Source organism: Chiloscyllium punctatum, chromosome 5 (assembly GCF_047496795.1).
Source record: "Chiloscyllium punctatum isolate Juve2018m chromosome 5, sChiPun1.3, whole genome shotgun sequence".
In the NCBI taxonomy this organism is placed as follows: domain Eukaryota; kingdom Metazoa; phylum Chordata; class Chondrichthyes; order Orectolobiformes; family Hemiscylliidae; genus Chiloscyllium; species Chiloscyllium punctatum.
This window is the reverse complement of record NC_092743.1, coordinates 63,297,824-63,320,514: the sequence shown is the minus strand read 5'-3', so window position 1 is coordinate 63,320,514 and position 22,691 is coordinate 63,297,824. Positions and strand designations below refer to the sequence as shown.

The window sequence follows — 22,691 nt, the reverse complement described above, 5'->3', positions numbered from 1 at the left end:
TCTTGAGTCCTTTATTGCCAGCTTATGGCACCTTTATTTATTTGCTCCCCATTGATTGTATGCTGTATCCAAGTTGATACTTTGTTGAGATGAGCTGTATGACTTAATTTGGATCATTATGTCAGAGTGATTTATTTCTAGACTTAGATTTAATTAAGTTGTATCATTAATAGCCATAGGTGAGGTGCTGGAAGATTGTAGGATGGCTAGTTTGGTGCCACTATTTAAGAAAGGTGTTAAGGATATGCCAGGAAACTGTAGACCAATGAGTCTGACATCAGTGATTGGGAAGTTTTTGGAGGAGATGCTGAGGAACAGGATCTCCATGTATTTTACAAGGCAAGGACTGACTGGGGATAGTTAACATTGCCTTATGCATGGGAGTTTGTGTTTCACTAACTTGACTGAGTTTTTTGAAAAAGTGACAAAGAAGATTGAAGACAGAGCAGTGGACCGTGTCTGTATGGACTTAGAGTAAGCCAATCAACAAGGTTCCGTTTGGTAAACTGATTAGCAAGGTTAGATCATGTGGAATCCATGGAGAGCTAGCTATTTGGATACAAAATTAGCTTGAAAGTAGCAGACAGAGGTGATGGTGGAGGACTGTCTTCCGCCTGGAAGCCTGTGACCAGCAGTGTGCTGCAAGGATTGGTGCTGGATCTGCTGCTTATTATCATTTTATAAAAATGATTTAGATGTGAATATAGGAGGTGTGATTAGTAACTTTGCAGATGACACCAAATTGATGGTGTAGTGGATAGTGAAGGTTTTCTAGTGGGACCCCCATGATCTGATGGGCTAATGGCCAAGGAGCAGCAGATGGAGTTTAATTTAGATAAATGCAATGTGTTCGTTTGGTAAGGTGAATCTGTACTGAGAGTGTACACGTGAAGGTAGGGCCCTGGGGAATGTTTCCAAACAGAGACCCTGGAGCGCAGGTTCATAGTTCCTTTTAAGTCACAGCTAGACAGGATAGTGAATAAAGTGTTTGATACACTTGCCTTTATTGGTTAGTGTTTTGAGTATTAGAGTTGCTGCAGCTGTGCAGTGCACTGGTTCGGCCACTTTTGGAATATTGCATTCAATTCTTGCCTCCCTGCTATTGGAAGTCATGATGTGGAGGTGCTGGTGTTGGACTGGGATGGACAAACTTAAAAATCTCTCAACACCAGGCTGTAGTCTAGCAGCTACCTGATAAAGGAGCAGTGCTCCAAAAGCTAGCAAACCTGTTGGACTATAACCTGCTATTGTGATTTATTTTTAACATTGCTACTGGAAAGATGTTATTAAACTTGAAAGGGTGCAGAAAGGATTTACAAGGATGTTGCCAGGGTTGGAGCTATAGGGAGAAGCTGGTTAGGCTGGGCCTATTTTCCCTGGAGTATAGGAGCTTGAGAGGTGATCTTCTAAAACGTTTATAGAAGCGTGAGTAGCATGGATAGGGTGAAGAGCCAAGGTCTTTTTCCCAGAGGAGGGGAGTCCAAAACTAGAGGGCATAGATTTAAGGTGAGAGGGAAAAGGTATCAAAGGGACCTAAGGGGCAACTCTTTCATGCAGAAGGTTGTGCATGTATGGAATGAACTGTGTCAAAGGAAGTGGTGAAGGCTGATACAATTGCAACATTTAGAATTCATCTGGATGGGTATGTGAATGGAAAAGTTTGGATGAATATAGGCCAAATGCTGGCAAATGGGATTAGATTAATTTAGGATATCTGGTTGGCGTGGACAAGTTGGACTGAAGGGTCTAATTCAGTGCTATACAACTGATTCTGACTAAGCTCATCTATAAAATTCATGCTTCTTAGTCAGCACTTGCTGCCTGAAATATTGCACAAACGTCCAGAAAAATGGGCTTTTCTTGAAATGTGTTGCCTTTTCGGGGTGTAGTCCACCAAATCATTGAATGTCTGAATGGAACCACTTGACCTTTTTCATAACCATAAATCTGAAATAGAAATATTGTTTACATTTTATGGTGGACACACTTTCTTTGGAGTTTGACATAAGAGTTGAATATTTTGATATCACATTGCAAAACATTCTTTTTCAAATTCATAATCAATTATCTTGTTGATTTCAGCCTGACCAAGTTCATACCACTCCAGCAATTCCTTTTGTGAAAATTTGCTGTGCTGATGTCACAAAGCAGTGAACTAAAAGATTGCAAGTGTCAATATTGCTGTCTAGAGCAGCCGAGACCTCATGAACTTCATTGTTTCAACAAACATGTTCAAATAGATACGGAGTCTTCAGTTTATTGATCTTGGCTTTTGCAAACCGCATACCTTCAATTTCGTCAAACAGCTTTGCTAAAAGAATTTGCACAGTGATGTTAGTTGACCTAGAGTATAATTTTGATCAGTCAGTGTCATGCATTATTGTGGCTTTTAGGCATTTTGAGGCCATATTTTGGTTATTGGATCATTGCAGTTGTTCCGTGCAATGGTTAATCAAGACGTAGTTTAACACTAGCATGCTTTACTGCAAAGTATCTTGACAGCCTCCTCACTTCATTGAGGTTAAAATGCTACAGCATCACTCTGTGACTTTGGCAAAGTTTTTGTCCCTTCTTCAAAGATGACCTGTTGAATACTATATACACTATTTGTAGAACCGCCTCAAATAAGGCCTGTTGTGTTGCAGTTGCTTTATCCCTCCCTATGGGCAAGGAGATCAGGGTTCGAGTCCCTTGTCCAGAGGTATGTAGTTCAGAAATATTACAAGTTGATTAGAAGATATCTCGAAGGGGCTCATTAGCATGAAAAATTGAGACCTTCAAGCATCATCTATTTCGAGCTTTTCACTATCAGGAACACTACTGGTCTGTAAAACGGTTAATGTAAACTTGCAACACTGCAGCTACTCCATTTTTCATTCTAAATACAACAGAGGCTCAGACATCATCTTTAAATCAAGGTCACTGTTAACATCAAATTGCTTAATTCCTGTTACAATGAAGGCACTGTCATGAGCCATCAGTCTTAAAATTCTTGCAAAGGCAGTCTTGTAAACAAGTTCAGATTCTGGTTGAAACTTGACATGTAAAATCTAAATTTCTTTGTGCCAAATGTCTGTACATTGGTCTACTATGAATGCATAAAAACATGATTTATGTAATTCGCCAGGAACTGTTTCTCTATCACTAAGTTAATGTGCTGCAGAAATTCAAAGGCATGATTCTTGCTGTACAATCTCTTAATAATTGTTGCATATCGTGCTGCAAGGTCATGAATGTCTTGCACAGAACGCTTAGGCACAGTCATCCTCGTTGTAAGTATTTTATTATCAATTAGAACTTTTACCATATTGCGATTTATTGTCTTGTGCTGTGAGCTGCACCGTCCTCTCATGATTTCCTATCATTTCGATAGTATTTATTGAACTTCACATTTGTTATGGTTTCATAGCCTAACAACAGAATCCATATGTACATTTTGGTTCAAATGCCGCTTTAGATCGTCCTATTTGCAAATGTTGCACTTTTTTCCCCCCAGGACAGAACTCAATTCCTGAATTTGCATTAGAGCAAACCGTACATAGGACACAAAAAAAGCCTAAAGAACTGTGAATGTTGGAAGTCAGCAACAAAATCATAAATTGCTGAAAAATCTCAAATTTAGCCACATCTGTGAAGAGAAAGCAGAGTTACAATTTCAGGTCCAGTGACCTCCTTCAGAGCACTTATGTTCTGAAGAAGATCACTGGACTTGAAATCTCTGCTTTCTGTCCACAGGTGCTGTCAGACCTGCTGAGTGTATAGGACATTGTCAGTTTTACAGAAAGTGAAAAACTCAAGCATTCGTACTTTCTGTTCGTGTGTTGAAGATACCATTTTGGTTTCAGTGATCTCAAACAGACTTTCCTTTTTTCAAGTATGCACAGGCCTTCTTTTTTCAGGAGTTTGACTCTTGTTTGACTTGCAGACAATTCAAACTTAAAACAAAGCTTAAACTATGAAAGAAAAGTATTACTTGCTATTTGCATTACGCTATTCTGGAAAGGCCACATGCTTCTCGGATTTTGTACTGATCCTTCTGGTTACAACAGACCATAAATTGTAATCTACAAACTCCCCTCTCCTTGAACTTCAGAGGTGCGACCTGACCTCTTCCCTTGACCCCAACAAATCTCCAATGCTGTGGAAACAGCTACGTGTGCGCTCAGGACTGACTGACGGTTGAGAAGGCTTGGACTTTGTGGCTGAGGGGTGTGTGGTGCATCATGGGATGTGCATGGGTTTCCCACCTCTGCACAAAAGGCAGTCTACAGGGAATATTATATAGAGCTGCACAAAATCGAGGAACCTGGACAGAGGAGATAATGAAAAATTGTTGGCATTGGTGGAAGGGTCAGGAATGAGAGGTAAATGAAAACAAGGCACCATGGGAAACTCTTTTATGTAACAACTACTTTGAATTTGGCTCTATGTAAGTGTTGTTGCAAATTTGATTTGTAGTTTTCAAAAGAGAACTGGATAATTACCTTGAGAGAAAATTTCCAGGGCTGTAGCGAAAAGATGGGGAGTGGTATTAACTCTTAGAGATCTGACAAGGACCTGATTGACCAAATGGTCGTCTTACATGCTGTAGCCAATTGTATAATTCTATGATTGCATTAAGTGCCTGTCTCCTACATCAGTCTTTTTCTTTTTTATGTTTTTAACTATCACCCTCTTATGCTGTCTTTTTAATCCATATACTTAGCTTTTTAATCTCCCTGGATACTGCTGTGGTTTAGGCTTTTCTTTGGGTTTTTTTTCCTCTTGCATTGCTAACTTTAATTCAGTAGCATGCTTTTCCTTGGGTATTATTTTTAGAACCTTTTTTTAATTGAATAGGAATTTTCAGCCATTTCATTCCCATTTTTTTTTCAGAATGTTTTGGTCTGTACTGATCCTTTGTGCTTTTTTTTTATTTGCCTAGTTATTAGGTTGGTATCCATCTCCTCTAAACCTCTAAAAGTGCTTTCTCCTGGCTAGCGTCTTTGTCTCAGATTTGCAATATTGCTTTTTTGTTAAAAGTTGCTTCCTGATTATATTTAAGGAACGTCTTGAAGGGTGATTTGGAAGTATTATTTCAGATGAAAATGTGAGTGTATTACTAACATTCAGGAAGGTGATGAGGCAACAGTGTTCTTTGTGAGGAGGAGGAGGAGGAGTTAATTGTGTTCATTCATGCTGGGTTGGTTAATTTATTTACCACCCAAATGGTTGTTGAATGGCATCCCAACAGCCTGTAATCCTTTCTCTACTGATAGTGAGATATTAGATGTGACTTTTAACTTCCAGGATACAATTTGGCATTTACAAAGTGTGCAGTACTGTCATGATTTAACTAAAGTGGTTCTTGGCAAGCTTAATGCTGAACTGGTATATCATGTTATGCCTTTTCTTTTTACAGTTGGAATTTATGATGCAGCTGCTCCTTGATATGCTGATAAAACAATTTAGAATTTTAGGTCAGTTATGTGAGAAGCTTGCCATGAGTTTCTTATGTAAGAGCATTCATTTTCTGTAATATTATGCAAATATGTAGCATTTTACTTGGTGAATAAAATCAATTGAAACAAGGTTCTGAACTGTGTAAATAGCCACCCACAAAGTTTTGCAACATCATCACTGCTGCCCAGGATAACAAATATCTTTAACTTTATAAGACTGAATTAATTGGATTAATGCTAATGCACTTCAGTATTTGATCATTGATTCTGTTTCTAACACTTGAGAGGTTTAACAAAATTAGCACAGGTTATCATTTCAGTTGCTGGAATTCTTCTGACATTTAATTCTAGACCAGGGTAAATGTTTCTTTCTTCCTTTTCTATTGAGTCCTGTACGAAGTCTGTATGCTTCAATAAGATTGTCTCAAAGGCACTCAGGAAAGTGAGATTTGCACTAGTCAAATCTCTGCCCAAGGTCTTTGGCACTTGGCTTGGCATACTCATGGGACATTGGAAAACTAGAGGTGCATAATTCACTCTGGAATGAAGGGGGAGAGAGTTGTTATGAGAGTAGGGACCAGGGAGATGTATGGAATTGGGTTTTCCAGGGATTCGTATTAGGACTTGCACTTCAGATATATATAAATTTACTTCAACCTGGATATAGGATGTCCACCTTTTTGAAGTTTCTGAATTGTTCAGAACTTGGAAGTATAGTAAATAGTGAAGAGGCCAATAGTGGCCATCAGGTGTGTATTAATGTTGGTTAATTAGAAAGATTTATGAAAGGGCAATTTAGTGTGTTGAACTGTGCAGTGGAGCACTTTAACACCAAGATCATGGAGAGTTGGTAAATTCAATGTTGAAGGGGAGTGAAATGCAAGTGCAGTGTAATTTGACAGGTATATTAATAAATTCCTGAAGCTGCCAGGGAAAATTTATAAGATGGTTAAATGTTGATGATTAGCTTTGCAAATGACAGCCTTGAATACAAATATAAGGATGTCTTGCTAAAACTTTACAAATCATTTGTTAGATCTCAGTTGAAGTCATGGAGTCTTGGAGATGCACAGCATGGAAACAGACCCTTCAGTCCAACTTGTCCATGCTGACCAGATACCCCAACCCAATCTAATCACACCTGTCAGTACCTGACTCATATCCCTCCAAACCCTTCCTATTCATATACCCATCCAGATGCCTTTTAAATGTTGCAATTGTACTAGCCACCACCACTTCCTCTGGCAGTTCATTCCATAAACATACCCACCCTCTGCGTGAAAAAGTTGCCTCTTAGGTCTCTTCATTATCTTTTCCCTCTCACCCTATGCCCCCTAGTTCTGGATTCTCCCACCCCAGAGAACTGAGTTTGTCTACTTATCCTATCCATGCCCGTCATGATTTTATAAACCTCTAATTCTCCCCTCAGCCGCCGACGCTCCAGGGAAAACAGTCCCAGCCTATTCAACTCTCCCTATAGTTCAAATCTTCCAACCTTGGCAACATCCTTGTAAATCTGTTCTGAAGTGTTTTGTATAGTTCAGAAAACCACACTTTTTGAGGATGTTAAGACCTTGGAGAAGGTATAGAGATGGTATATCACGTGATGTTGGAACTGTAGTAAGCACCACTTGTTTAAATGCGCTGTGGGCTTAAACGTTAGTGTGCCAACTCGCTAAATTAGAAAAAAAGGATAAAAATACACTTGGAATTTCATTTCTCCTGAAATGCATTCCGATGACTGAGTTCAGAGTTCTGTAGATGGCTGTATGAGTAAAGTGGTCTGATAATAGTTATATTATTCTATGAAATGAATGTTGCCTTGCTGGAATGAACTAAGAAAGTCAATAGCAATAGTGTCTATTCTATAATTAAATAGACAGTGACATACTGTCTAATGTGACATTCACATAGCTTTGGATTTGAAGGGTTAAATATTGGAAGTTTCAAACAGAAGTGTTAGCTAGATGCTTGATAAGAAACTTATACTGAAGGTAAAATAGACAAACTGCAAATGCAAGTGCACCATTTTGAAACTGTTTAAATCTTCTAAGATTGCATATTTTGTCTTGCAGTGGAAACTTTGCAATATTCAGTGTGGAAATTGTAGAAATTTAATGTTTGCTCAATTGGAAGTGATTCAAACTTGTCAGAACTCTGAATTGGTACAGTGGCTGATAAGTTTTGAGTATGCAGTATTTATAATGAAATAAATTATAGAATTTCAGTATAATTATTTTGCTATTGTTTATTATTTTAGTCGGCCTGTTAAGATGTGTAATGATACACTTCTGGCACAGGTGGCACTTGAAACCAGACCTTCTGACCAAGAGGTAGGGACACTACCACTGTACCACAATGGCTCTCATTTTTTTGTTTCCTTAACATCATCCTCCATATAAAGACTCTAATTTAACTCATGGCGACTGTATAGACTTTGCTACCTTGTTTCCCTTGTTACTTTTTGTTTCAATGGTAAATACAGTCACACCTCCTTCTTTCCATGCTCATCCCTCTTCCACACTTCAAACCCTTTTGTTTCCACCTTTGGAATGAAGTGTCATTCAATTCAATTCCTCTCTACCTGCGACTCTACGTTCAAGAAGCTATGAACCTGCACTCCAAGGTCGCTTTGTTCAGCAATGCTCCCTAGGACCTTACCATTTAATTGTATAAGTCCTAAGATTTGCTTTCCCAAAATGCAGCATTTATTTAAATTAAACTCCATCTGCCACTTCTCAACCCATTGGTCCATCTGATCAAGATCCCATTGTAACTTGAGGTAACCTTCTTTGCTGTCCTCTACACGTCCAGCTTTGGTGTCATCTGCAAACTTACGAACTATACATCCTATGTTCACATCCAAATCATTTATATAAACGATGAAAAATAGTGGATCCAGCACCAATCATTTTGGCACTCCGCTGGTCACAGGACTCCAGTCTGAAAAGCAACCCTCCCCCACCACTCTGTCTTCTACCTTTGAGCCAATTCTGTGTCCGGATGGCTAATTCTCCCTGTATTCCATGAGATCTAACCTTGCTAAACAGTCTCCTATGGGGAACCTTGTCGAATGTCTTACTGAAGTCCATACAGATCACGTCTACCGCTCTGCCCTCATCAATCCTCTTTTTGTTACTTCTTCAAAAAGTTCAATCAAGTTTGTGAGACATGATTTTCCACACACAGCACCACGTTGACCATCCTTAATCAGTCCTTGCCTTTCCAAAATGTATGTAAACCCTGTCCCTGAGGATTCCCTCCAACAACTTGCCCACCACCGACATCAGGCTCACCGGTCTATAGTTTCCTGGCTTGACCTTGCCACTTTTCTTAAACAGCGGCACCACGTTAGCCAACCTTCAGTCTTCTCGCACCTCACCTATAACTATTGATACACATCTCAGCAATGGGCCCTTGCATATATCAAAAGCTACATATGTTAATGCACATGATTCTAGTATTTGCAGGTAGACCAAAAATGCACATGTACTGCATCTGTTTGAACTTGGCAAATGGATGTCATCTATTTTGCTAGTTTGTTTCTCCAGTAATACCCTGACCAATCCGTCGACCAGCCTGGTTTAAAATTTAAACAAAGCCTGGCAATAAACTGTGAATTATAATTAATTGGTGCAGTCTCCATCTCAATGCCTCTGCTGATCAAAGTCCACTCACCAACTAATCAGTTTAAATGTTGGTTTTTCCCCTTAAATGGTAATCTTGCAAATTGTCCTGAAGAGTACAACAGTGAAAACTTTGCAAACAGACATCTTGTCAATAAAAACAGGTTGTCATCACTTTTTTTATGCAACTGCACTTTAAAAGACCATTGTTATAAAACACTTAAGGACATTCTGTGCTTTGAATGGCGCTATATAAATACATGTTTTTTTTGATGACCTTGTATCCAGTGAAGCCATTATGTCTCACATTGGCTGTTCTTGCAGCTCAGCCCTCACCTGCACTTCAAGTCCAAGGGATGCATGTCTGAATACATATGTTGTGACAGGTTTAACGAAACACTGCCAGCCTTGGCTGGATCACAAAGCATAATTCGGTTCTGTGGTAATTTGTTAAGGCTGCTCATCATGCCAGGAGAGCCAAGATAATTTCTCCTTTACTATTCAAGTTCAACATTCTTTCCTGACTCTTCATCCTCACTTAAAACAATAAGTGCCACAAGCTTTTATGAATATTAAGACCATTCAATCAATTGCCTTTGCTACTTTTCTCCTGTTAGACTATCATATAAAACGTCCTTTTAAAGATTGGTTCTGATTTAGCCCTAAACACACACATTGCATTTCATTTCTCCTATCTTCCCTTTTTGTCTACGCTACAAAAAACATCCCTTTTAAAAACTCCCAAATTTGTTTCCCTTTCATAAACCCATGTTCACAATGCCCAATTTTTCCAGTCTTAACTAAATATTAAACCAACGCATCCTTTGTAATAGATTCTAAAATTTTCCCTACTAAGGACTAATTTTCTCCCCTGCTTCGATAACTGGGAAGTCAGCAGAACCTTCCCAAACTTTAAAGAATTATGAAAGGTAACCACCAATGCATCCATTATTTTTATTATTACTTCCCTCAATATGGTGGAATACAGGTCACCTGGTCCAAGCGATCCCTAAATCCAAATAATTTTCAATGAATGCATTTTTACAAGCACTAACTTCTTTGTTGTTCAGTTCCACAAATCCCTTAGTTGCCTTGTATTTGAGAGATTTTGTTTTTTCTGTGAAGATAAATGCAGAGTAATTGTTTAGTTTCTCCATTTTCATTTCCCTATTGTCTGAAATCAATTCTCTTGTCCACAGCTATAAAATATCCACATTTATGCTTATTAATTTTTTTCATGTAATGTATCTGTAGATTCTGCACTCTTCATTTTCGTGCCTCACCACTTGTATTCATATTCTCTTTACTTTTTCCTTATTAGATTCTTGGCCCTCCTCTGCTCCCAATCCTTAGGTTTTCATCTGTTTCTGCCATTACTAGAAGCCTCTTTCTTTGATGTAATGCAGTCTTGAATTTCTTTTGTTAACCTTAGTGTCTGCTGTACAAGGATATATATCTATTTTATACGTGGTAGTTTTGAAAAAAAAATTACTGATTGCACGTGAACTGCCCAATCTTTTGGTGCATTTTCCCAATCCACTGCAGCCAAGCGGCTCCTTTTGCCCCAGTGTCCTTTGCTCAGATTTAAGATCCCAGTTTCTGAACAAACTATATTGAAAAATTGTTATTTTCTGGTCATAGATTCCCAAAGGCTCCTTTTACCATAAACCTTTAAGTGATCCATTCTCTTTGTAGAATACCAAATACAATTAAAGCTCAATCCCTAGTTAGGTCCTCAACATACAGATGCAAAGACTCATACACACCCAGGAATGCATCCCCCACCCCATTAGTACTGATTTGGTTAATTAAGCTGACATAGAAATTGAAGTCATTCATTGTTACTGTATTACCCCATATTACATGTATCTCTAATTTTTTGATTTAAAGTCTGTCCAATATTAGTACTACAGTTCATGATATAAACAAGCTCCACCAATGTTCGCTTTTCTTGCAATGCCTTCTTTCCACCAAACATATTCTACATCTTGATTCTTTGATCAATAACACACCGTTACAAATTTATTGATGTCATCCCTTATTGGAGTGCTATCCCATTTGGTTTCCCTTGTTACATTCCTCCTAAATGTAGAATAACCTTTGATATTGTGTTCCTAATCTTAGTCACCTTGTAGCCATGTCTCTTTAATGGCAACTAAATCATATCTATTTATTTCAGTTTGTTAGGGTTTGATATTGAATCTTTGTCAATGCTTATATGCTGATGTACTTTAGTTCAGCCTTTTTGATATTATTCTTCATGTTGATCCGACTTAATGTTGCCGTCATTTTGTTTGTCTTCTGTTATTGCTTACTAGTGATCTTTTGCTAGTTTTGCTCCCTTCGTCCTCCTGGAATTTGAGCTCCCTCTTAAAATCCTATTTTCCTGCCTATCTGGCTTACACCCCTCCAACTCTAGCAAGTCGCCCTGCAAGGCTATTTGTCCCAATCAAGCTAAGTTACAACCAGTCATTTTGTTTATGTCCCAATGCCTCAAGTGTGATGCCTTCCATCCTGCACCTGTTTTTCATTTGCATGTTCAATTGCTCAATTCCCCTGTCACAATGCTCGCTAACACATGAAACTGAGAGCAATCTGCTTTGGAGGTCTGCTTTTGGTTTCCTTGCTAGCTCCCTGAAATTTGCTCTCATGACCTCATTTCCCCCTTCCTGTTTAAGCCATTGGCACTGACATGGTTTATGACCTTTGGCTGCTTGCCCTCCCTCAGAAGAATGACATGTAGCCATCTTATGGCATTCTTGATCTTGGCACCACGAATGCAAACTGCCATCTAAAGTCACTTTTAAATTCCAAAAACTCCTATCTGTCTCTGCCATGTGCATATCTAACTTGACTCCAGGTGCCTCTTGAATTCAGAAACCTGGAGCAGACCAAATAAATACATATTTTGGTTCTGTTTTCACAAAGGATGACACAAATAACCTGATGTGGAACACAGGGTCTGGTCAGAGGGAGGAAATGAAAGAGATAATGGAAAATTTGTAAGATTTCAGGCCAGTAAATTGCCAGGGCCTAGTAATCTAATTTAGAGCACGAAGAAAGTGACTCTAGAAATACTGATTCTTTAAAAAAAATTAGAAAAATTAAGAGGTTAGTGTATGAATTGATAGAGAACTGATGACAGCCAGGAAAACATTTGGAATAAATGGGTCCTTATCTGACTGGCAGGCAGTAATTAATGGGGTATTGCAGGGATCATTGCTTGAAACCAGCAATATATAGAGTCATGATTTTAGATGAGAGGGCTAAATGTAATATCTCTAAGTTTGCAGGCGACACAAATCTGGGTGGGAAACTGAGCTGTCAGGAGTAGTGAGATTTGGACAAATTGAGTGGGCAAATGCATTGGAGATGAAGTGCGATATGGATAAACATGAAGTTAACAAGGCAGATTACCTGAATGGCAAGAGGATTTGAGTACAAGAGTAAGGACATCTTGCTGCTTTCATACAGAGCACAGGTGAAATGACACTTTGAGTAATGTGTGCAGTTTTATTTCCTTATCTGAAGAAGGTTGTTCAGGCTACGGAGGGTTAGGTGGATTGACTGTGCTAAATTGTCCGCAATGTCCAAGATGTGCAGCCTAGGTGGATTAGCCGTTGGAGATGCAGGGTTACAAGGATAGGGTAAAGGGTTGTGTCTGGGTGAGATGCTGCCCTGAGAGTCGATGTGGATTCAGTGGGCCAAATGCCTCCTTCCATTCTGTGGTTCTATGATCGGGAATTTTATGATTCTATAAGAATGCAACAAAAAAATTAGCAGTTTGATTCCCAGGTTGGTAGGACAGATGTATAAAGAGAAACTGGATCAGTTAGGACTGTATGTACTGGGATTTAGAAGAATGAGCAGGGATCTTCCGTAAACCTGTAGAATTCTAACAAGACTAGACAGGATAACTGTAGGAAGGATGTTCCTGATGTTTAGGGTCCCAGTATAATGGTGTGGTGTAGGCTAATTATGACTGAGATGAGGAGAAATTGCCTCCCCAGAGAGTGGTTAGCCTGTGGAATTCTCTGCTACAGAAAACAGTTGAGGCCAAAAAATTGAATATTTCAAGGAGCTAGTTGTGGTTCATAAACTAAAAGGATAAAGGATGTGGGCGAAAGCAGGAATATGTTACTAAGTTGGATGATCAGTTATGGTCATATTGAATGGTGAAGTTGGTTTAAAGGGCCCACTGCTAATTTTTTATTTTCATGTCAGTCAGTCTAACGTCCATAGTCAAAGTAGTGCACTCGTTTCTGAGAGACTAGATAAATCGTCAATTACAAAAGCATGGTTTAGTCAAGAAAAGTCAATGTGGCCTATTTAATGGAACCTTGTGCCTGACTAAATTGATTGAAATTATTTTGAGAAATTAGCAAGGAGGGTTGGTAGTGTGGTCAGTGTGGTTTTCATGAATTCTAGAAAGATGTTTGACAAGGTCACACATGGGTAATTGGTTGAAAAAAAAAAGCCTGAGATCCAGAGGAAGATAGCAAGCTGGCCACAACATAGCACAGTGACAGGATAATTGTTGAATTGTTTTCCAGTTGTTTAGCGACTGGAAAATTGTTCCCAGTGGGGTTCTGCAGGGCTCAGTTGGAAGCTCCCTGCTTTTTATGATATAAGCAGTTTGTACATAATTCTAGGGGTAACAACAAGAAGTTTTCCAACAATGCAAAACGCGATCACATAGAGTCATAGAGATGGACAGCATGGAAACAGACCCTTCGGTCCAACCCGTCCATGCCTACCAGATATCCCAACCCAATCCAGTCCCACCTGACAGCACCCGGCCCACATCCCTCCAAACCCTTCCCGTTCATGTACCCATCCAAATGCCTCTTAAATGTTGCAATTGTACCAGCCTCCTCCATATCCTCTGGCAGCTCATTCCATTCACGTACCACCCTCTGCGTGAAAAAGTGTCCCCTTCGGTCTCTTTTATACCTTTCCCCTCTCACCCTAAACCTATGCCCTCTAGTTCTGGACTCCCACACCCCAGGGAAAAGACTTTGTCTATTTATCCTATCCACGGCCCTCATAATTTTGTAAACCTCTGAGGTCACCCCTCAGCCTCTGACGCTCTAGGGAAAACAGCCCCAGCCTGTTCACCCTCTCCCTGTAGCTCAGATCCTCCAACCCTGGCAAGATTCTTGTAAATTTTTTCAACAGTGGCCTAACCAATGTCCTGTACAGCCGCAACATGACCTCCCAATTCCTGTACTCAATACTCTGACCAATAAAGGAAAGCATACCAAACGCCCTCTTCACTATCCTATCTACCTGCGACTCCATTTCAAGGAGCTGTGAACCTGCACTCCAAGGTCTCTCTGTTCAGCAACACTGCTTAGGACCTTACCATTAAGTGTATAAGTCCTGCTAAGATTTGCTTTCCCAAAATGCAGCACCTCGCATTTATCTGAATTAAACTCCATCTGCCACTTCTCAGCCCATTGGCCCAACTGGTCCAGATCCTGTTGTAATCTGAGGTAACCCTCTTCGCTGTCCACTACACCTCCAATTTTGGTGTGTTCTGCAAACTTACTAACTGTACCTCTTATGCTCGCATTCAAATCTTTTATGTAAATGACAAAAAGTAGAGGACCCAGCACCGATTCTTGTAGCACTCAACTGGTCACAGGCCTCCAGTCTGAAAAACAACCCTCCACCACCACCCTCTGTCTTCTACCTTTGAGCCAGTTCTGTATCCAAGTGGCTAGTTCTCACTGTATTCCATGAGATTTAACCTTGCTAATCAGTCTCCCATGGGGAACCTTGTCAAACGCCTTACTGAAGTCCATACAGATCACATCTAGTTATTAGCAAAGATGATAACTGTACACTGCAGGAAAATAACAAGGGACTGGTCAAGTGGTCACAGAACTGACAAATGGAATTTAATCCAGAGCAATCTGAGGTGGTGTGTCTGGCAAGGCCAAGCAAGGCAATGGAGTATACAGTGGGAGAATGTTGAGAGATGTCGAAGAAATGAAGGACCTTGGATTGAAAGTCCACAATCCCTGAAGATAGTAGGGCAGATTAATAAGTGGAGGGGAAAGTGAGGATGGCACATGCTGGAGATCAGAGTCAAAATTGTGATGCTGAAAAAGCACAGCAGGTCAAGCATCATCGGAGGAGCAAGAGAGTCGACATTTTGAGCCTAAAAAGCTGTTCATCAGGAAGGTGGTTGGGGGGAGGACGGGTGTGTGTGTTTGAGAGCGAGAGTGTGGTAAGGGGGCTGAGAGATAAATGGGAAGGATATGGGGCTGGGAGGAATGTAGCTAGGAATGTGATAGGTAGATGAGGTGGGGCAATGGTGATAGGTTGGATCGGAGGGTGGAGAGGATAGATGGAAAGGAAGATGGACAGGTAGGACAGTTCAAGAGGGCGGTGTCAAGGTGGAGGGTTGGATCTGGGATAATGTGGGGGGGAGGGGAGATGAAGAAACTGGTCAAATCGACATTGATTCGTGTGGTTGGAGGGTCCCAAGGCAGAAAATGAGGTATTCTTCCTCCAGTTGTTGATTGACTAGGGCATGGTGGTGGTGGAGGCCCAGGACTTGATGTCCTTGGTGGAGGGGGAGTGGGAGTTGAAGTGGTCTGCCACAGGGTGGTGGGTTTGTTTAGATTAGTAAGTGGTTAACAAGGCATTTGGAATCCTTTGCTTTATTAGCTGAGGTCTTGACCATTCAGTAGTGAGATTATACTGGAACAGTATAAATCATTACTGAGGCCAGGGCTTGAGTTCTGTGTCATTCCAGAAAGGATGTGATCGCACCAGAGTGAATGCAGGGGAGATTTGAGCACATTTCAATTTTTCCAGTCCATGGCATAGACTGATGCTGCTCTGTCTTGGAGCAGAGGCAACTAAGAGGAAATTTGATTTGAGATACGCACAATTGTAAGCAGGTTGTATAGAGTGGATGCAAAATGAGTGGCAGAGCAAGACGTGCAGAGGGCACTAAGTCATAGAGAGAGGTTAACTGAGTGGGCACAGGTCTGGCAGATACAGTACAATGTTGTTAAATGAGGTTATCCATTTCAGTAGGAATGACAGCAAAATGGACTAATATTTAAATGATGAAAAATTGCAGCATGCTGTGGAGAGGCATTTGGTTGCCCTTATGCATGGATCACCAAACGTTGGTTTGTAGGTGCAGCAGATAATTAAGAGGGCAAATGCAGTATTGTCCTTCATTGCTAGAAGGATGCAGTTTAAAAACAGGGAGGTTATGCTGCTGCTGTATAGGGTGAGGTTACGCCTGGAGGACTCTGTGCAGTTTTAGTCTCCTTACTTGAGAGAGGATATGTTGGCACCAGAGGGGTTGCAGAAGAGGTTCACTAGGTTGATACAAGAATTGAGAGGGTTGCCTTATAGTCATAGAGTCATAGATCTGTACAGCATGGAAACAGACCCTTCGGTCCAACCTGTGCATGCTGACCAGATATCCCAACCCAATCTAGTCGCACCTGCCAGCACCTGGCCCATATCCCTCCAAACCCTTCCTATTCATATACCCATCCAAATGCTTCTTAAATGTTGCAATTGTATCAGCCTCCACAACTTCACCTGGCACCTCATTCCATTCACATACCACCCTCTGCGTGAAAAGGTTACCTCTTAGGTCTCTTTTATATCTTTCCCCTCTCACCCTAAACCTATGCCCTCTTGTTCTGGACTACCAACCCCAGGGAAAAGACTTTGTCTATTTATCCTATCCATGCCCTCATAATTTTGTAAACCTCTATAAGGTCACCCCTCAGCCTCCGACGATCCAGTGAAAACAGCCCCAGCCTGTTCAGCCTCTCCCTATGGCTCAAATCCTCCAACCCTTGCAACATCCTTGTAAATCTTTTCTGAACCCGTTCAAATTTCACAACATCGTTCCAATAGGAAGGAGACCGGAATTGCACGCAATATTCCAACAGTGGCCTAACCAATGTCCTGTACAGATGCAACATGACCTCCCAACTCCTGTACTCAATACTCTGACCGATAAAAGAAAGCATACCAAATGCCTTCTTCACTATCCTATCTACCTGCGACTCCACTTTCAAGATCCTGTTGTAATCTGAGGTAACCTTCTTCACTGTCCACTGCACCTCCAATTTTGGTGTCATCTGCAAACTTACTAACTGTACCTCTTATGCTTGCAATCAAATCATTTATGTAAATGACAAAAGTAAAAAAACACGCCACTGGTCACAGTTCTGTATCCAAGTGGCTAGTTCTCACTGTATTCCGTGAGATCTAACCTTGCTGATCAGTCTTGTCAAATGCCTTACTGAAATCCATATCGATCACATCTACAGCTCTGCCCTCATCAATCATTTTTGTTACTTCTTCAAAAAACTCAATCAAGGTTGTGAGATATGATTTCCCACGCACAAAGTCATGTTGACTAGCCCTAACCAGTCCTTGCCTTTCCAAATACATGTATATCCTGTCCCTCAGGATTTCCTCCAACAACTTGCCCACCACTGACATCAGGCTCACTGGTCTGTAGTTCCCTAGCTTGCCCGCACCACGTTAGCCAACCTCCAGTTTTCCGGCACCTCACCTGTGACTCCTGATGATACAGATATCTCAGCAGGAAGCCCAACAATCACTTCTCTAGCTTCCCACAGAGTTCTAGGGTACACCTGATTTAGGTCCTGGGGATTTATCCACCTTTATGCGTTTCAAGACATCCAGCACTTCCTCCTCTGTAATATGGACATTTTGCAAGATGTCACCATCTATTTCCCAACGGTCTATATCTTCCATATCCTTTTCCACAGTAAATACTGTTGCAAAATAGAAGTTTAGTATCTCCCCTTATTTTCTATGGCTCCACACAAAGGCTGTCTTGCTGATCTTTGAGGGGCCCTATTCTCTCCCTAGTTACCCTTTTGTCCTTTAATGTATTTGTAAAAACCCTTTGGATTCTCCTTAATTCTATTTGCCAAAGCTATCTCATGTCCCTTTTTTGCCCTCCTGATTTCCCTCTTAACTATACTCCTACTGCCTTTATACTCGTCTAAGGATTCAGTCGATCTATCCTGTCTGTACCTTACACATGCTTCCTTCTTTTTCTTAACCAAACCCTCAATTTCTTTAGTCATCCAGCATTCTCTGCACCTATCAGCCTTCCCTTTCACCCTAACAGGAATATACTTTCTCTGGATTCTCGTTATCTCATGTCTGAAGGTTTCCCATTTTCTAGCCGTCCCTTTACCTGCGAACATCTGCCCCCAATCAGCTTTTGAAAATTCTTGCCTAATACCATCAAAATTGGCCTTTTTCCAATTTAGAACTTCAACTTTTAGATCTGGTCTATCCTTTTCTATCACTATTTTAAATCTAATAGAATTATGGTCGTTGGCCCCAAAGTGCTCCCCTACTGACACCTCAGTCACCTGCCCTGCCTTATTTCCCAAGTTTTGCACCTTCTCTAGTAGGTACATCCTCATACTGAATCAGAGAGTTTTCTTGTTCACACCTCACAAATTCCTCTCCACCTAAACCCTGAACACTACGGTAGCCCGGTCAATGTTTAGAAAGTTAAAATCCCCTACCATAACCACCCTATTATTCTTATAGATAGCTGAGACCTCCTTACAAGTTTGTTTCTCATTTTCCCTCTGATTATTAGGAGGTCTATAATACAAACCCAATAAGGTGATCATCCCTTTCTTATTTCTCAGTTCTGCCCAAATAACTTCCCTGGTTGTATTCCCAGGAATATCCTCCCTCAGCACAGCTGTAATGCTATCCCTTATCAAAAACGCAACTTCCCCTCCTCTCTATCCTTCCTGTAGCATTTGTATCCTGGAAAATTAAGCTGCCAGTCCTGCCCATCCTTGAGCTATGTTTCTGTAATTGCTATGATATCCCAGTCCCATGTTCCTAACCATGCTCTGAGTTCATCTGCCTTCCCTGTTAGGTCCCTTGCATTGAAATAAATGCAGTTTAATTTATTAGTCCTACCTTGTCCCTGCCTACCCTGACTGAATCTCTTCTGTTCTCAACTGTACCAGTCTCACTATTTTAAATGCACCTGAGCAGCTCCAGCAAATTTCCCTGCCAGTATATTAGTCCCCTTCCAATTTAGGTTCAAACCATCCTTCTTGTACAGGTCACTTCTATCCCAAAAGAGATTCCAGTGATCTAAAAATGTGACTCCTTCCCCCATACACCAGCTTCTCAGCCATGCATTCATCTGCTCTATCCTCCTCGTCCTGCGCTCACTAGCTCGAAGCACCGGGAATAATCCGGATATTACTACTTTTGAGGACCTCCTTTTTAAATTTCTGCCTAACTCTCTCTAATCTCCTTTCAGAATCTCAACCTTTTCCCTTTCTATGTCATTGGTTCCGATGTGTACAATGATCTCTTGCTGGCTTCTCTCCCCCGTGAGAACATTTTGCACCCTCTGAGACATCCTTGATCCTAGCACCAGGGAAGCAACACACCATTCTGCTTTTTCGCTGCTGGCCACAGAAATGTCTGTCCGTACCTTGGACTAGAGAATCCCCTAACACAATTGATCTCTCGGAACCCCACGTACCCCACGTTGCATTAGAGCCAGTCTCAATACCAGAAACTTTGCTGTTTGTACTATGTTCCCCTGAGAATCCATCACCCCCTACATTTTCCAAAACAGCACAATTGCGTGAAATGGGTATAGCTACAAAAGACTCCTGTCCTCGGTGCCTACCTCGCTTACCTTTCCTGGATTTAACCCATCTATGTGACTGCATCTGAGACTTACCTGCCTTCCTACAACTGCCATCCATCACGTACTGTTGCTGTGCAAATTCCTCATTGCTTCTAACTGTCTCTCCAACTGATCCATTAGATCTGATAAGATTCTCAACCAACAGTATTTATGGCGGACATAATCTGCAGTAGCCCTTAAACTCTCTTTAAGCTCCCACATCTAACAAGAAGCACATCTCACTCTACTAAAGGCCATTTTTGCTCCTTCACAATCTACAGTCCCAGAAAATAACACTGTGTTATTCCTCTGCAAACACTGCCCCAGGTTAAATTAATAGTGATGGCTTATATTTGAAGTTTGATCAAGAGACATATCTCAAAATATTATAATCAAGAAAGAACCTACTCTACACACTACTGCAGACTTACTGTAGGCCACACTGAAAACAACAATACACTTACCTAATTCTGTGCTGTGAACTTTGCCTAACAGTTCCTCTAAGATCAGTTGTGAATTTCATTGTTTGTTAATTTTCTCAGACACACTCCGCTGTCCAGCGATTTATGAATTCAAACAACAAAGGCAGTGTCAGTTTCTTTCTCTCTGTCTCTCCTGCACTGATCTCACCATGTGCTTCCTTTGTCTGGTCTTCTCCCTTTTAAAACTGCTGTTGTTTTGACTTTGTTTTGGAACTTTGGCAAAAAAAATGTAACAGCTTATAGTACAGTAATTGCTGCTCCTGGAGTTCGAGGAAATCGCCTCCAGCACTTAAAATATCTCAAAAAAGGAGCAGCTGTTACAGCCAGAAACTCTTCCCGTCCTCCATCTCTGATTACCCAGAATCTGATTGGGACTATACTTAGACGCAGAGTCAATCCACATTGATATGCAGGAACACCTAGATAAATTCAGGCTTTGGCTATTAAGTGGCAAGTAACACTACTTAAAATTAATTTACAGGATGAGGGTATTACTGGCTAGGCCAGCATTTATTTTTCATCCCAGCAGGCAGTTCAGAGTCAGACATGTTGCTGTAGGTCTGAAGCCACTTGTATTCGTTCTCTATAGAGTCATATGCATTTTTTCAGGCAATCAACAAATGGATTCATGGTCATGTTAGTCTCTTAATTCCAGATTTTTATTGAAACTAAATTCCACCATCTGTCATGGTGGGAGTCAAACCCAGGTGCCCCAGAACTTTACCACATCAGAACAAATTTCTAAAGCTGATCATATTCAGCCTAATATCTTTAAGTGTGTACTGTTATTAGTTTATACTAATGTCAAAGACGAATGTTTCACGAAATCTTAAATTCAAGGATTCTATACAAAAAAGCAGTTACGTTTACTATAATGCAGGGTGTAGTAAATATAGTTTAAAATTGCAGCCTGAAACTAAGGCATAAGTCCATCAGGCCAGATCAGATTAAAGTCATGGACTGTAGAGAAATGTAGGATATTCAGATAGAAAACATGTTGCAGCTATTTTGCAATATATAGTAGGAACAGACCCTATTAAAAATTTTCCAAATTTTCTTTTGTTGTTTTGGCTGATTACATTGGATTGTGTGATACTAATGCAAAACCAAGAAAGCATGAGGTACATTTGATTTGGTAGGTTTCACTGTGCACTTGGGGTGGGGGGAATGATTTTTTTAAATGCTGAGTCTTAAACCAAAGTATATTAATGAAAGTATATCTCAGAACAAGTTGATTAGAAAATATCAAGAATAAATGTAATGGTTGGAATGCCAATACTTTGAAATTTTCCCATAGATCTGGAAACAAATATGCGAACAACTTACTCTTTGCATTGGTTGAGAAATTCCGTATCCATCTGCTATGAACTGTGGAAGATTTGAAAAGAAGTTGGTAGTTAGTTTTGTTTTGTTGTTAGGTAAGATCACCAATTGGTATGTGAGAGTGTAGGATTTAAAAATTTTGTTTCATGCAAGGATGAGTTGTTTTGATTGAAATGAGTAAATCCACTGAATTTTCTTTATGTTCACAAACTGTAAGCAATTGAATTTCAGTGTACATTTGGCTTATTCTTTCTTCTGATCTTTCTTACAGTTTGGAGAAGTCTGAGGCTGAAAAAAAATGCAGAAGTTTAATTCACAGCAAGTACTGTTGTTGCATCCCTAACCTTTGTAGCTGTATTGTTGTCAACACAGCCATACCTTTAGACTTGATTGCAAGACTGCTTGTAACAATCATTAGCCATCCAGACTTAACTGAATTAGAAGGTTTTACTTTTCAGTCAGTTTGATTCCTTGTAACGATGAACTGTGGAATTTTTAGAAAATGTATTTTTTCGGCTTTGAGTGTGGAAAACCTAAACTAGTTAATACATTTTACTGGTGTTGAGTGGAGGCCAAAAAGACAGGCCCAGGAGATAATTAGAGGAACAGGGAGAGTGGTTTAAGAAACTAGTAGAAAGAAGCTCAATATGAGTCAGCAGAGAGAAATCAAGAAGAACGGTATGGAGGCAAGGAAAGGATATAATGAGGACAGAAAAAATGAACACAGACACTTATAAAATGGAAGCAGGCGTCAGCCATTAAGCCCTTCAAGTCTGCTACACCACTTAGTATGATCATCATCTAATCATCCTGTTCAGAGGTGTTATTACACATCTCTGAAGCAGATGGGATGAGCACCTACGCCTCCTGGTTTAGAGGTTGGGACATTACCACTGCATCACAAGAACATGCTGAGAATCTTAACATGTCATCATGCATCAGCCTGCTATATCAGGAACCGGTTTGATAAACCTTCGTTACACTCCCACTTAGGCAGAACATCTTCAGGTAAGAGATCAAAACTGCACACACCATTCAAAATGTGGCTTCACCAAAACCCTGTACAGTCGCACTTAGACATCTCTGCTTCTCACAGCTTGAATCCTCTTGCTAT

General features: G+C 40.4%; 1 protein-coding gene across 4 annotated transcripts in view; it reads left to right on the top strand.

Moving 5' to 3' along the window:
- garem (GRB2 associated, regulator of MAPK1) overlaps nucleotides 1–22,691 on the top strand; it is a 141,213-nt gene that overhangs the window by 43,154 nt on the left and 75,368 nt on the right. For 2 of the 4 annotated variants that reach the window (XM_072570439.1, XM_072570438.1), the window contains exon 2: nucleotides 21,849–21,899. The exons of 1 other annotated variant lie outside the window; for it this stretch is intronic. Coding sequence is in view for 1 of the 3 variants with exons in the window: in XM_072570437.1 (XP_072426538.1) it covers nucleotides 21,849–21,895 (47 nt within the window). In the remaining 2 variants the exon portion in view is untranslated. The remainder of the gene's footprint in view (nucleotides 1–21,848; nucleotides 21,900–22,691) is intronic. One more of the 4 variants, XM_072570437.1, reaches the window with a different exon arrangement.